At 37.7% G+C, this 16,647-nt stretch overlaps 3 protein-coding genes across 5 annotated transcripts in view; all 3 read right to left on the bottom strand.

Annotated features, from left to right (window-relative positions):
- Window positions 1-259: 259 nt before the first annotated feature.
- Window positions 260-2,227, bottom strand: LOC125194087 (protein NRT1/ PTR FAMILY 5.5-like). The gene is made up of 3 exons (XM_048092109.2): window positions 1,966-2,227; window positions 1,681-1,895; window positions 260-1,509 (listed from the first exon to the last, which is right to left on the bottom strand). Exons 1-3 carry the CDS (start codon window positions 2,006-2,008, stop codon window positions 349-351), a joined length of 1,419 nt encoding a protein of 472 aa, XP_047948066.2. The 5' UTR covers window positions 2,009-2,227; the 3' UTR covers window positions 260-348.
- Window positions 2,228-5,860: 3,633 nt separating this feature from the next.
- Window positions 5,861-16,647, bottom strand: part of LOC125192451 (uncharacterized) — a 29,599-nt gene continuing 18,812 nt past the window's right edge. For 2 of the 3 annotated variants that reach the window (XM_089057145.1, XM_089057144.1), the window contains exon 4: window positions 5,861-6,374. In XM_089057145.1, the coding sequence (XP_088913271.1) occupies window positions 5,997-6,374 (378 nt within the window). In that variant the 3' untranslated portion in view covers window positions 5,861-5,996. Of the gene's footprint in view, window positions 6,375-7,066; window positions 7,702-8,118; window positions 8,179-8,258; window positions 8,512-16,647 lie in introns of those variants that run through there. The other variant, XM_048090025.2, reaches the window with a different exon arrangement.
- Window positions 10,175-11,159, bottom strand: LOC125191751 (glutathione S-transferase T3-like). The gene is made up of 2 exons (XM_048089164.2): window positions 11,107-11,159; window positions 10,175-11,010 (listed from the first exon to the last, which is right to left on the bottom strand). Exons 1-2 carry the CDS (start codon window positions 11,108-11,110, stop codon window positions 10,523-10,525), a joined length of 492 nt encoding a protein of 163 aa, XP_047945121.2. The 5' UTR covers window positions 11,111-11,159; the 3' UTR covers window positions 10,175-10,522.

Here is a 16,647-nt window from a genome sequence, read left to right as displayed (position 1 = left end):
CATTTTTAAAATTAGATACTTTTTTTTTTCATACGTTACCAATTCTCTCTCTCTCTCTTACTTTATCTATTTTTTCCCATCTCTCTTATTTATCTTTTTTTTTTATAAACAGACATTATTATTTTCATAAAAAGTAAATACAGTCATTACTTGTTCAGATTATTGATAGTAATTTGTATGACTAGTCTATATGCAATATTAATTTTAAATGCAAAATACAATGTTACTACAATAACACGAAATTACACATCACCCATAATGATACTTAAAAATTAAGAGCACATACTTAAAAATTAAGAGCACATCACCCAACATATTATGATCGATACACAAACTAAACAGAAAATGTCACTGTGGGGCTTGCGGCCCCACAGAGTAGCGCACCACTGTGTATAGAACTAAAGTGGCTGCACTCAAAACTGCGAGTAGCCAATAATAGCGGTCCAAATGACTCCGGTTCAATGTGAAGTGGAACCAACTCGTTACTTTCCCCACAACAAAAACCAAGAGCACACCACACATGAACCCCAGCCCAGACACCCCCTTGCTAAATATCTCGAGGCACCCTTTCTCCCGCCCGGATACCTCCTTGGTAAAGATCTCACTGAACCGTCTATTCAACTCCTTCGGTTTAGTTTTACTGCCCGTGCCTTCTTTGCTTGTGCCTTCTTCATTAGACTCCGCCACACTATTCTCTAACAAAGTCCCAGCGCCTCCTAGCAGCACGAACTGGAACAACAACCAATACACGCTCATTGGGACATCTTCCTTGGGTTTATCCAGCAACCCGTTGCTCCTAACAACCCCAAGTCTCTTTCTCTCCATTCCTGCAGCCGCTATACAACATAGGACCCCCAATATCTTAGCCTTTACAACCCTGTGTCCTTTGTAACTTGCCAACGATGCCAGCAACTTGCCTAGCCAAGTCTGAGCCAGCAGCAGTACCTGAGTAGGAACCTCCCATGATCCTAGGTGTCGGTCCAGGTGCTTTGCTTGCTCCACAAAGTACGTGTTGCTGCTTGCGGAGATGATCCCACACACCAAAAAGGTCAGCCACATTGGTATCATACGGAAGGAGAACATTCTTCCCATGTTTTCTATCCGGTCCCTATTTGGCTTGGTGAGTTTGAACCGGAAACAACATAAACCGGTGAGAAAGGATATGCCAGCAATAGTAGTGCAGACCGTTGGGATTCCAAACCGGTAGGTCCATGGCTTTATGTTAGGAAGTGCGATGGCTCCTGCTAAGCCTACAATAGCCACCATAGCCACACCTGGTACCCTCAACCAATCTACTACGGCCTCACCACTAGATTTATTGTCCGGTTGTTCTTTGAGAAATGATTCCACAGACACGCTGTTGCCAGCTACTCCGACAGCTATCAATGCCATCCCCGTGTAGAGAAGAGCCTTTTGTGTGTTGCCTATGCATTCCTGCTCGTATTGTTTGCACGTGCCTGTTGATTTTGCAAGAACCGGAGGAGCTGACATGAACACTAACCAGATTCCCTATACAAGGACAAAAGTGTTGGGTTACAAATCCATTTATACATCAGATGGATAATGGAAATTGGAAACAGTGCTATCCAACTATAATTAGTTTGAGGCCTTTTGGGTTACAAAGATGGAAATATCAAACTAATGTGTAGTCGACTGAAAAAAAAGGCCTGAGTTTCTGACCAGAGTGTAGGATGAGCTGGAGAGCACGAGCATGCTGAAGTTTCGAAGAAAGGTGCTGACGGCATAGAGGAAGAGAGGTTGGAGAAGCAAAGAGACACCGTTCCAAACGTTGAGGATTCCAGCAGCGTGGGTGAAACTTAGGCCCCAAACTTTAGTGAGATAGTCTTGCATCTCAAACAAGGCGTACACCACCAATATGTCAGCCCACATCAATGCTGCAAACAATATGGTGAATTCAATTTGGATCCAATGTAAAAAAGTGTTAGTACTATACTAATAATTTACCAGATATTCTGACGGTGCTCTTCATACTCAAAAGCCTCTGCATGAATGAAATGACTACTGATTACTACTAATTAGGATTAGCAAGCCTCTTCTCCTCCTTGATTTCTAATATTGGAGGCATCACTTGTTATATACAGTATATTGGACTGTTCACACCGTAGCTACGACGACATTACAGAGTGCAGATTGAGTTGAGGTCAAAGCCAAGGGGAAATCCGGAGGAAATAGGAGTAGCACAATGCCAGAAGGCATATTTGGAATGTTTCATATTGGTGTGGCCCCCGACACTTCCCCTACCACCACTCATGTCTCAATATGTTTTTATCTTGAAGCCCAAGTTGTCACAAACTCACCCAAAAATACAACTTCTAAGATGCTTCAGTTTATTAAACTCATATTGCCCCCAAAAGTTTTTATTTTTAAGAAATGGGGAAGAGTAATTCAAAATAAACCCCATATACATGGTTCATTCGTCATGTAAGTGTTAAACATATTGTACTGAAAAAATTAACCTCCCTCAGTTCCAGTTAATTGAGTCATTTCTCTATTTTAGAAAATACCATGATAACTGAGTTATTTTTATTTTTGGCAAAAAGTAATTTTCGCTTTTACTTATTCTCTATTCATGTTTTTTGCTTTATTCTCTCTTACTTTATTTACCACCCATTTTATGCATTATTCATTAAACTTTGTGCCGAAACGAAATATCTCTATTAACAAGGAACGAAATGAGTAATAATCACCTCTCAATCAATTCTTGAACTTTCAGCTTCAGTGAGGAGATAAGAAATTGCATCACAACTTATGCAGCATTCAAATATATATCGTTTGAGGATGAATATAGTAGTATTAAATTTATTAGGATAACCTAATTAATGAGGAACTGAGGCACAATCAATAACAACATTTTGAACATTACTCAATATGAAGGGACTGTCAAACAAGAGAACAAATCTGGTGAGCTTACACAAAGTTTATCGTGCATGCTCATGGCCTGCTTCTTCTCTTCTGTTTGTCACGAGATTTCTGTTCTCAGTCAACACAACCCTCAGTGATGTGATTCGGCAAGAAATAGTAGAGAACAGTTTGAAAATTACATAATTTAGTAAATTAAAAAACGAACAATACATAATTTAAAACCTTAAATTACTTCGAATCACTTTGCTTCTAACAAAATCAAGCAGCTCTTGATGAAATTTCCTATTCTCTTTGCTCATACATATATGTATCTCGCGCTAAGTACTCCTTCTCCTTGATCAGCATCGCTTCCGCGATCTTTGAGTACTCAGCGAGTTGAGGGTCTTGGGCGGATGCAATGCTCACCTTCGCCTTCCACTTCCTCTTGGCCGCTTTAGTCCCCATGGATTGACATTGACTCCTTGGCGTCGTTGGAGAGGAAGTATAAGTACCCATTGAGTCCTCCACATTGGGTCTCTTCGATCCACTAGAAGCCTCCTCGGAACCGCAGCAAAGAACCTCCCAGACATCCTCATACTCGAACATCCTTCCTTCAGTCCGGAAGAAAGCTTCCTTCGTCACGGTACATCTTTTGACAGCCGGCAAAGATGGCGTCAAATTTGGAGACACACCCGGTCCCAATGCTTGCGCAGCCTTCATCTCTTTGAATGCTTTGGCAACGCAAAACCAGAAAACTTCACTGCTGCTACTAAAATTTAGGGTTAAATGTTGATTTTGTCCCAACTAGATGATAATTGAAAATGTCCAACCATTTAAATACATACACTTCCTCTACCCATAGAAACTTTCTACTAGATGTTTACACGAAAATGTTCAACCATTTGAATAAATACTCCCTCCATCCATATAAAATATGATTATATTTTTACAATTTTAGGTGTCCAAAAAAAAAAATCTTATTTCACAAATTAAATATTAATAAGATGCAAACAATCATAATTCTAACTAAATGCAATTTTAAAGGTGAATATCTCAATCCACAACAATTCAAAAAATGTACTAATACATTCCCAAGAATACAAAAACAATGCAATGTGAATTGTGATTGTTGGAATCGGAAGATAAATTATCATCCATCTTCATCATGCCAGAGTTTGCAAAACATGATGACCTACAATTATACTCAGTGGCGGACGCATGAACTTTTTTTTGGCAGGGGCTCCACAGTAAACTTCAGATTCAAATTTAAAGTCTCCTCATGAGTGGAAAAAGTACGTGGAACATGTGTCTTACTTTTATATATAGAGTTTATAATAAAATAATGCTTTAATAAATAGACGGATTCACTTATCCGGAAATAAAGTGAATCAGACATAAGTTGGTGACATATCAAAATGACAAAATGTGATATTATTTCACCAACAGATGAGTATTTTGTTTAAATAATAGTTGCACTGAGCCTACAAGATAAAAATCAATTTTAAATCACTAATCTTATACCCCTTCCGTCCTACTTTAGGTGGAACACTTTTTATTTGGTATAAGATTTTATATAGTTATTCTACATAAATTGTGTAGAGAAAAAATAAAATAGAAATAATGATAGTTACATTTTAATAATGTGTCAACTAGAATGTGATGATGGAGTATAAATTTAAACCACCAACTCTGATCTGATTTTTATTGTGAATTTTTTTGTAATAAAATAATAAAAAGAATTGTTAAAAACCAATTTTTGTATATTAAAATTGAAAAGAAAAATATACAATTGAACCGTCACAAAATTGTTATGTTAAAATAATGAAGAAATGGATTTTAAGCACATTTCCAATTTATTAAACTATATAAATTAAAATACTAATAGTAATTTCTAAACATAAATATTGTCACATTAACAAAAAAATACCATGGAGTATAAATTTAAAATATACTGTGCCTATTTAACTTAATGTGTGACGTCACATTTTAAAGTACTATTCCCTCCGTCCCGGCTAAGATGACACATTGCTTAGCCGGCACGAGATTTTAGGAGTTATTGATTAAAGTGTTTAAATGAAGAGAGAAAATGTGGATGTAAGTATTAAAGTAGAGAGATAAAGAAAGATAGATATTTTAATAGGAGAGAAAAAATGGTTGAGTGTATTAATTGGAGAAAAAAAAAATTTCAGGAAAAAGAAATGTATCATCTTTGTTGGGACAAACTAAAAAGGAAAACGTGTTCTCTTAAGCGGGATAGAGAGAGTAATATTTTAAGCATTTATGTACCTGCAACTATTTTTAATAATAATAATATTATATTGTTACATAACTTTTTAGTCGTCTTCTTCCCGAGAGTTACGGCAGCTATTTTTATCTTCAGCAACTTCCAATTTTCCAATTTTTTCAGCCCCTTCTTGTCATTAACATTTGGCAATTTACTCTTCTGTGGTAGAATCTTAGGAAGGGCTTTTGATAAGATTTAATTTTTTTCAAAAATCTTAGAAGAAGAAAAACATTAAAAAAAAACTTTTGGAGAGGGCTTAAGCCCCTCACCACTCCTTACTGGGTCCGCCGCTATTATACTCCTATTACTCATTTTTTTTATATTCCACTTATATGCCGTTGCCATCCCATCGTAGAATTTGGGAGAACTCGTTGTTCTCTTAGAAGCAATCATCATCAATCAATTCCTAGACATCAATCATAATCCCATCCAAATGTATCATTTGACGATGTACATTAAATTTACTAGGAATTAACTAATCAATGAGCAACTAAAGGCACAATCAATAGCAACATTTTGACATAACTCAATGATGAGGAGAATGTCGACAAGAGGAATTAACAACTCTGGTAAGTTTACTAGCAAGTTTATTATACTTCGGTAAATAAATTTCTACTAAATGTAACAATTGCCCTTAACTATTTACGGGTCCTATTCTATTATTTAATTTAAAAATACAATTAATAAAAACATTTCATTAATAACAATACCTCATTAATAATCCGAAATTAACATTACGAATTCCTAAAAATTAAACCTTACATAATTAAAATTCTAAAATTAAAAATTGCATAATCCAAATATTAAAAGATACAGTACATTTTCAAATCTTAAAAATTGAAAACTACTACTACGGCTGCGGCGGCTGGACCGGTATGCCCAATAGACGTCGGAGGCCTTTAATCATACAGAAATGCGTATCTAGTTGATCTGGAGTCATTCGGCTAGTATCCGCGTGGAGCAGCTGGTTCAAAAGTCCGAATAAATCATTCGGATCTGGAGGTGGGGGAGGAGGTGGGGCTTGGGTCTGTCTTCGTCTGCGGCTAGCATTCATCGTCTTCCTCCCAGGTGGACGACGTCGCAAACCGGTTCTGGACCCACTCGCACTGGTGTCGGAACCTTTCCAATGAGCTCCAGCAAGCTGGCTTGCGACCTCATCCTTGTCGGGTTTGGCTTGCGATCTCAATCGTTTGGAGGTGGAGCCCGAGGAGGATTCGATTCCACCCATCTAATAAATAATTAATCATTACAAACATAAAGAAAGGAATTAGATAGAGAGTATTTTTGCATTAGTAAAGCAAAATAAATAAATATATATAGGAAAATTTTGTAGGTACAATCTATGTTCATTACAACAGCTAATTAACCCAGCTTAAAGCCTAAATTGAACCAAACAAATATTGGAGAATCTCACTACAAAGATCCTAAATTTTAAGCAATTAACACTGCAATAATTACAGTCCAAAGAAAAGAACAAAACAATGAATAAACAGCGAGGAGATCAGAAAAATGCATCGCACCTATGCATTTCTAATGTACATGACGAATATAACTTCACTAGGATTAGTAGGATACCTAATCAATTAGAAACTAAGGCACAATCAAAGATTAATGCAGAAAATAGCAACATTTTGAACATGAGTCAATGATTAAGTGAATGCCAAACAAGAGAAACAAATATGGTGAAATTGATAAGACAAGAACACATTTTTTAGCTTAAACCAAAACCATCATCCATCAATCAAGACACCCTAATGTGTGTAACCTCCAAAATTAGAGTGCCTATGCATTGGAAAGGAACTTACTGAAAGTTTTATACCCTAAATTACTTCTTAATTACTTTTCTAACTAAATCAAGCAGCCCTTGATGCCATTTCCTAGCATCTTTTTGTACGCCCTGTTCAATATTGCATTTCTCACCTTTTCCATTCTGGCAGAGTACTCTTCGAGTTGAGGGTCTTGTGCGGCAGGTGCAATGCTAGCACCACTCGTAGAGTCCTGTTTGGAGGTGGAGACTCTGGCTCTCTTCGGGCCACTAGAAGTCTCAAAACCGCTGAAAATCTTGGGATTGCTTCGCATAATCGCCCAGACATCCTCATACTCGAACATCCTTCCTTCGTCGCTGAAGAAAGCATCCTTAGCCTGTTGGCGAATATCATCCAAACTATGACCGGTACCCTGCATCTTCTGACAATTGGTAAAGATGTCAATGAATTTGGAGACATCCTTCTGCATTCGGGCCCAGTGTTCGCGCAGCTGATCGTCATCACGGTAATGTGCCCCCACCGGGATGAACTCGTTGTAGTTTGTGGCGACGTCCCACCAGAAATTAGCCCTTTGGTCTTTTGAGACGTCGATGTAGATGTGCGCCAACAATTTCGTCTCCTCGGTTGTGTACCTTTCGTCATCTGAGATTTCGAAATCTGAAATTTCGTAATCTTCAAAAATATAGTTTGATCCTGTCAACTGATAAGATGGGGTATTATCCGTCTCCACGGGCCAACTCTCCGGTCTAGCTGGATCCTGCCCTTTTTGGCCAACAAAATTGTCGAACCCTACTTGTATATTTGGGTCCAGCAAGAAAATGGGATTATTAGGATCCATTCAAAATAAATAAATTGGAGTTCAAACTGAAAGTAAATATGATGGATTTATAGATTTGAAGAAGAGTCTCAACAATTAAACAATCGAAATCGAACTTCGACTAAGCTTAGATTTGGAGAAGAGTGAAAATTCTCAACAATAAAACATTCGAAACAGAACTCTGAATAAGCATAGATTTGAAGAAGAGTCTCAACAATTAACCAATCGAAATTAAACTTTGAATAAGCTTTAGATCTGAAGAAGAGTGAAAATTCTCAACAATCGCACAATCGAAATCGAACTTTAAATAAGCTTCGATCTGAAGAAGAGCGAAATTTCTCAACAATTACACAATCGAAATCGAAGTTTAAATTAGGATGAGCAAATACCTTTACGAGAACGGTGCTCGGAAGAGCTATGAGATCTACGACTTTTGCTCGTCAATTCATCTGCACAATAATCCGAAGTCAGAAAAGCTCTACGCCGCGAAACAAAACATCAAAATGAACGATAAAACTTAATAAAACACCTCGCGGAGAAGAAGATGAGCTCTTGAGCTTTTGATCATCTTTGGATTTACCCATCATCTGAAGATTGACTGATCCCACTCTCAAACGAAACGAAACCTAATCGGTCCTTCTTAAAATCAAAGTAGAAAAATATCATCTGCAATGGGTGGTTGGGAAGGTGCCGCGCCGCCCGAGGCGCCGTGCCATCGGCGCAATGCATTTCAGCGCTGGGAGGGACTGTCCGTGCCATCGGCGGGGACGACCTTTTGTGCATTTTTCATTTAGTTTAAGTTTTTTAAAAACTTATGATGCACTTAACTAATTATTTTACAAAATTCTATATTACTCTATATTTTGTTATGAATTGATAAGTACAGGCTATAGTCCCTCCATCCAAAAAAATAGACTAATTTTATTATTTTGAATCAATTTTTCAAAATTAGACAAAGTCTAAATATATAATATTTTCAGCAAATTATAATAAACTTACAAATAATTTATAATATAAATTCCACAATCTACTAAAAGTCATTTCACTACCTTTTTCCTCCCCCTCTTACTTTTTTCCATCTATTTCTTATTTTACCAATTGTATATTAAGACTCGTGTTAATTATAAAGTTGTCTATTTTTTAAGGACGAGAGGAGTATAATTTAATAAAACTATGTTACCATTAAATGTTACTCCATCCATTCCACAATAGGAGTCACTCTTAATATGGACACGAGTTTTAAGAAATATAAATAAATGAGTTGAAAAGGTTAGTGGAATATGAAATCCATTTTTTTATATTAGTATTAAAATGTGAGTGAAATAAGTAAGCAGAATGTGTAAACTACTTATCATTTATAGTAAAAATGAAGTGCGACTCTTGTTGTGGGAGACCAAAATAGTAAAGTGTGACTCTTATTGTGACACAAAAGAATTATTATTATTATTATTATTATATTATTATATTCTGTATATCAATTTTAAATAAATAAATAAAATTAAATTAAAATTATTGGAGTAGAGGTGTGTAATATTCCATTAGCCAATGATTATTTAAGTTCGAGTTCAAGCTCAAAGCTCGACTCATTCGATGTTTTTTACTCCTTCCATACATAAATATAGAATTTTTTTTTGTTAGTCTCAAAAAATAGACACTTTTTCCGTTTTGATTTGTCACATAAAAATAATACTACTCATAAATAATGTCCGAGCTCGAATTTGTTAAAAGTTTGTGAAAGGCCGAAAAATTTCAATATACGATCTTGAATCTTTTATCAACATATTTATCGTGTGTTTATATATTGGCTTTCTCGTGCTTGATCGAATGTTTATATATTGGCTCGATTGAAGGTTTATGAACATTAACATTACGCAATTTGAAGGCTCACGAATTGTTCGAGAATAAAAGATCCAAACATTGTTCGTGAGCCCACCAAACTAAGCACCTTGAGCTTAGCTCAATAAAACTATCTAGCTCGAAGTGAGGCTCAAGCTTGGCTCGTAGGTTCAAGAGTAAAGATGACATGATTGAAAGAGCCAGTTAGCTCATCATCCATCTACTTCATGCCAGAGTTGGCAAAAGACTGCTGTACTGTTTTATGTTCCACTTAAGTGCTGTTGCCATACCAACGTAGAATTGGGGTTTGAGTTCTTGGTCGTGCATCATCCGAAGATAGATTTGCGAAGAACAACTTTTGTTCTCTTCTAGTGTTTGCTGCATGAGATTTAACAATTCAAATCCTAGATGGATAATCATAGGATAATTAGTCATAGCCAATCCTCTTCAACTAAAATAATCTCACAGTTCTATCATAAATTATATCTTGATTCTGTTTGATCTAGGAAACCGAACACCACCTTCGTGTGGTGACTAGAGAACTCTCGTTGTTCTTGGAAAAGCAATCACCATCAATCAATTCTTAGACATTCAGCTTCTGTGAGGCGATTAGAAAAAATGCATCATTCAAATGTATCTCATTTGAAGATGTACATTAAATTTACTAGGACACACCTAATCAATGAGCATCTAAGGCACAATCAACTACAACATTTTGAACATAACTCAGATGAGGAGAATGTCAACAAATCTGGTGAACTTACTAGCAAGTTTATTATAGCTAGCACAAGACATTCAGTAAATTAATCTTCTACTAAGGGTAACAAACACAAAATAGAGGATCACAGTTTAAAAATTACTACATATTGATTTTTAAAATCCTAAATTACTTCCGAATCACTTTGCTTCTAACCAAATCAAGCAGCTCTTGATGCAATTTCCTATCCTCTCTGCTCATCAACGACGTATCTCTCTGCTCGTAGAGTCCTCGGAGACTTTGGTTCTCTTCGAGCCACTAGAAGCCGCCTCGGAATCGCAGCAAAGCTTGTTGTCGATCCGGAGCATCTCCCAGACATCCTCGTACTCGAACATCCTTCCTTCACTGCTCTCGAAGGCCTCCTTCGCCTGTTGGCGGATATAAAGGTGAGCGTAGCGCCTGCCCAACTTGTTTCGACAGCTGGCGTAGATGGCGGTAAATTTGGAGACATCTTTATGCACCCGGGCCCACTGGTTTTGCAACTGATCGGAATCACGAGCAGGGGACCCGTCCGGCTTCATCTCTCTGAACTCTGTGTAGACCAGAAACCAGAAAACGCCGTGGCTGTCGTCGATGATCGTATTTTCCGACACGTGGATGTAGGCGATCGTCAAAATATTCGTCTCCTGAGATGTGAACTTTTCATCATCTTCTTCTTCAGGCGCCATATTTCTGCGCCTCGATTCTTCTGCACAAAATCAGCAGTCACAAAGTGCAAAACATCAAAATGAATGAGCGATTAAGCTTTAAAAACACGAGAAGGAGATGAGCTGTTGAGATTTACCCATTGCTGCTGCAGACAATTGATTTCCCTCTCAAAGCAAATGAAGATTTCCCTCTCAAATCGAATGAAACCTAATGGGTTTGGGCCATGATATGTATCGGGCCCACTTTCTGAAGGATAAAATATCTCAATTTGGCTTTTACCATTATAAAATACTACTGAGAAAATGAAAATAATGAATCATTACCGAAGAATGGAAAGTAATTACTGCTTAGATATATATGTACATGTATCACTCTTAAATTTAAATTAAATTGGATTAAATTAATTTATTATTTGTTGGAGATTTAGGGATTACAAGAAGGAATACAGAAAAGAACTGAAACGAAAATTACAAATGGAACTCGAAACTACAAAGTGTAGAACAGGAAAGAGCCGAGTCGAGGAGTCCTCTTTCCGCAAGACGAGATACGCCCCGGTAGTGCTCTTCGGATTGGCGTTTCGTCCCAAAAGATAAAACGGCTACGTCTCTGATGAAGCAGCACCGCTATCAGCAGAGCTCCGGCGAACTGGATGGAGGAGAGAGGGCAGAGCTTCGACAGAAGAACAATACGTGAGAGAGAGCTTATGATGCAGAATGCTTTCTAGTGTTTTTTTAGTGTGTAGAATGCATGGAATGGCTAGCCTATTTATAGGCTCGGTCCACTGCAGGGGGTCAACGGCCATAATGGCCGTCATTAAAGCTAGACCGTAACGGTCGTCGGTTACGAGCTGTAACGTTCGGGCGTTACAAGCCGTTACGCGCTCAGAGCTAGAGAGGCTGAGTCTAGAAGCTTCTAGATTCGTTCACGACGTGGACTCTCACGTGTCAGCCACGTTGGCTTACCGCGTCATACTGACGAGGTGGCATCCCGCTTGGCTCGCTGACGTGGAAACGGTGGTGGTCTAAAAAGAACTAGACCCACTAGACTTGGGCCAAGCCCGCAACTAGGCCCAAGCACCAAGCCCACGACCAGGCCCAAAGAACACCCAAAGACCAATTGCCAAGATCCAAGTCCACGGACACGGGCACGGGCTCGGGCTCGAGGCTCGCGGCACGCGGCTCGCGGCGGGGCGGGCGGCGCGCGCGTGTGCGCACGTGTGGGCTCTTACAGCCCATCTTAGTCCACTATAATTATTACATGTAATAATCCTTCTTATTAAATACTAGTTTAATAAGGTTGAAACTTTCAATGTGGGATAATTAACTCTCTTAATTATTCCCTAATCTCCTCTCATAGCTCATTAAGTTTGCAATTTTTGCACAACTTTAAACAATTATTTCTCACTCACCGGGAATCGGATTTGAGAAAATAAATATACCACGGTCATCTACTCCGAACGTAGATCGACACTATATCATTTAATTTTACAAAATTAAATGTCTCGTTGAAATTATAATTGGTCAAAGTCCATTGACCGGGCATAGATTCCAACAATCCCCCACATGAGTGGAAATAGCCAAATGCAAATGCATGCAGACACAAGCTCAACCCTCGAGAGGTATATAAGCATAAGGATAGGTAGCTTTTAGCTTTGAACCTTCCATAGTCAACGCCATCGGATACACAGGTAGCCTAGTAGCGCGATGCTTTGAACTAGCCCCCCACGGCGTGCACCGAGACAATGGTGTTAACACTTAAACACCTCAACCTCATCCGTTCTCACGTTTTGTGTCCTTTGCGGCCTTGGACACCACTTTGGATTCATAAGTGTGTAATTTGAAGCGGCCACACTTCACACTTACATAGGTGATTCCTACTCGAGTATCTTGCCCTACTCGGTCTCTTAGAGAACTCAATCTCCTTGAGATCCTTAGAAATCATTAAAAGTCATAGACTTATCTGTTAGGTTTGGTATACTGAAAAGCATGTTTCGAGCAAGTTTCGCTCGAATAGAATCTTGCTTGTATACGTAAAACTCTATAATCCACTTTTAACCTGATTCAGTATTATTCGAGCAGTCTCGCACGAATAGAATCACTATTATTATTACATTGTGTTTGCTTGTGCATTTATAAGATGTTTTACAAACATTTAAATGCATAAGAAGTAAACAAAGTCTAAGTCTTTTGCTTAGTAGACCGGTTGTGGGCGTCGTCCACTTTAAGGTAACACGGTCAGATCTATGCAATGCTTTGCAAAAGAAAAAGAAGAATTTCACAACCTAGATAGGCTTTGGCTACCTATCGTGAAAGGTTGCAATGTCAGTCCGCATATTTCTAAGCCTTACTGAAATAATTTGACATTGGTGTGGTATAGCACTGAACGGATCTAACAGCAAGACGTGTCTTTATGCTATCTACTGAAAGACTAGGTCTTGATAAAATATTATTTCTTAATCTACATATGTTAGCATTGAGCATACGGTATTGATTATGCACTACTTTGACTTATCAAATGGTGCGGGTTTTTCGCAACCCAATAATCCTGATATATTGGGTAGTGGTGATTAATATCTAGCGGTGCTAGGATTGCTATTATGTTGAAACGTGCACGAGGTGAGTCTCGTTTGATAATGTCCTCAAGAGGAGCTCGAACAAGGTTTTATTATTCGGAAAACTGGCCAGTTGGAGTTTTATTACTCTATGAATAATAAATAAATGATTCTTGCTAAGTCCACTCTTGGAATTAATAAGATATTAATTAATTAAGTCCATAGCAGACATTAATTAATTAATGGACATTTATATCTTAAGCGCGGGAAATAAATAATAAAAGTGGAAACCCGGATTACTTGTAATTTCGGATTTGGATGGGGAGAGTTCAATATTACTTCTGTAGTGGCTGCTCGTAATATTCCAATATAAGCTTGTATTAAATTGTGGGTTCAATTTAATTAGTAAAAAGCTAATTGGGCGAGCCCATATCCAAAACCTTCCATAGATCCCTGTCTGGGCCCAAAAGGAACTTAATATAAATAGGAGAATAAAGGAGACAGAAAAACACAATTTTCATTACTGAAATTTTCGAAAATATCAGCCCCATCAGCTGTAGGAATTTTCGAATTCCACTCCTTTTCCCAAAAGGATTTCTTCTGTCTTCTTTATTCGAGTCCTAGTGTTTTGATAAGATCAGCCCACCCTGATATCGAGATACAGTTCGGGAACCAGAGAGAAGATCCGTGGTCTAGTACTGAAGATCATCACGTGGAGAAGGCGCGAGCAATCGTCGATTCTTTGGAGAATCAAATCGGTAACTCTAAACCGTAGAATTCATGTTTTAGGATTTACTTTCTTTGAGCATGAATTATTTGCGTTCTAGCATGCAATTATCTGTTTAACATGTGAATTGATTAATCGCATAATCGGTCAAATAGATCCTACGTCTGATTTATTTGTTTTGTACAAGTCTTCCGCTGTGCAAGGGGCACCAAACCCCAGCAATTGGTATCAGAGCCAATTTTTGGCTCTGATTATGTGAATTAATTTCATGTTATGTGAATTGCTTGAATGCATGTTTTCTTCGCCGCGTGTTTGTTTGTTTGTTGTTTAGTTTTAATTGACAAAACGTAAAACACGAAGCATCGAAGAAACTAATTCGGTGGAATCTAATTCATTTATAAAGCAATCATTGCAATATTGCAATGATTACTTGGATTAGATGAGTTTTGTTTATTATTTGCCTTACGTGAACTAAATTTCCAAGTCGGCAAATTCAAGAACTGCTGCGTGTTCACCGCCTTCGGTAATAGATTGTCGGGAATTCGCGACAGCTGCGGAGAATTGCTGCGGAGAGGTGTCGACGCAGCAGCGTCGGAGATCACCGGGCAGCAGCGCCGGCGGCTGCAGAGACGACGTCGCACAAGCGACGACGCAGCAGCAGCGCCAGAGGCGTCGCAACAGTGAACAGCAACACCGGAGCAGCTGCGACACGGCGGCAGCGACGTCGGAGATGTCGCAGCAGCAGCAATGGTGGTTTCACGAGGCAGCAGCACCGCTGACGCCGGAGACGCGACAGCAGCTCCAGCGGAGCGACGTCGACGCAGCAGCGTCGGAGACGTCAGGCTCGGTGGATGCGTGAGACGGAGAGGGAAGGCTAGCTTGATGCAGGCGGCGATGGCGGTCTGAGTGGGAGCCCTTCGTGGGCAGTTCCCGGGCTCGAAAGACAGCGACCTTCGTGAGCAGCCGGCGTCGGAGAAGTCAGGCTGGCCAAGCTGCATCGGCAGCTCAAGCTCTCGAGCTTGACAGTTTGCGTGAAGCATAACAGCGGCTGTGATTCGAGTGGGAGCTCTTCGCGGGCAGTTTCCCGGCCTCGAGTTTGACGTCGCATTACCTCGTTCCGTGACTTCGCTTTCCAAATTTGATTAGGGTTTCCTAACCCTTGCATTAATTTTGGAAAGTATTCCGGATTAATTTGGAAATAAGATTTGAATATATCTTGTGGACTTTATATATTATATAAGATTTGATTTTGTATTAAATCATGGATTAATTATAGATTTTATCCTTATTTTATGGATTTGTAGGGATTTAATTCCTAGATGAATCCTAGTTAAATTTGGATAATGACAATTTAATTTTTATTTATATCCTATGGATTAATGTGGATATATCCTAGACAAATCCTAGTTGGAATTAGATAAATATAATATTATTTTATTCTTATCCTATGAGTTTATATGAATTTTTTCATAGATAAATTCTAGATGGATTTGAATAATGATAATATAATATTTTATTCTTATCTTATAGATTTATATGGATTTGTTCCTTGATAAATCTTGGATAGATTTGAATGATTATAATATAATATTATCTTATTCTATGGATTTGTATGGATTTATTCCAAGATAAATCCTAGATGAATTAGGATAAACATTTATATTAATTTATTTATTCCTATAGATTTGAATAGATTTAATTCTATTAAGACAAATCTTAGATGGATTAAAATAAGTATTAATCCAATTTATCCTTATCTTATGGATTTATATCCTAGATAGATTAGGATAAAGATGATATATAAGAAATCCTTATTTAATTGAATTTAGATAAATTTATTTATCTAAGAAATCCTAAGAAATGTTTAATATATTCTGGATGTCTATTCTAAATAGAATAAAGATTTGTATAAATCTTGGTTGATAGGATTTTATTTTTATCTTATGGATAATGATGGAACTGATTCTATCTAGTAATATCCTAGTACGATTTAAATAATGATAATCTTAGATCAACGTTATCTTGAATTGTAGGATTGATTTTATCGAAATAAAATCTTGAATAATCCTAAATGGATTTAGATAGTTAACTCTATCTTGATAAATCCTATCAGTAATTGGATAATTATGATCCAATATAAAAATTAATTATTTAATTGATTCTCCCTTGACTAGATTAAATAATTTTCGATAATTATCCTGTGTGTTTAAATGCCATGCATTAAATGGATTTATCTGTTTATTTGGTGTTTTTCTATTTTAAGTGGATTATCTGCTTTATCTGCTTATGTGATAATTATGCAAAAACCATATAAAATATCTAAGTGATGATTACAACAAGTGCGTTGTATATGGTCTCCATCGGTTGGACTGCAAAATTTTGTGAAGCTGATTTTCTAA

This window comes from Salvia hispanica, chromosome 4 (assembly GCF_029641045.1).
Source record: "Salvia hispanica isolate PSC_SH4W2 chromosome 4, Shi_PSC_v1, whole genome shotgun sequence".
Taxonomy (NCBI): domain Eukaryota; kingdom Viridiplantae; phylum Streptophyta; class Magnoliopsida; order Lamiales; family Lamiaceae; genus Salvia; species Salvia hispanica.
Note: the sequence above shows the minus strand (reverse complement) of the source record. Positions and strands in the feature narration are given on the sequence as shown.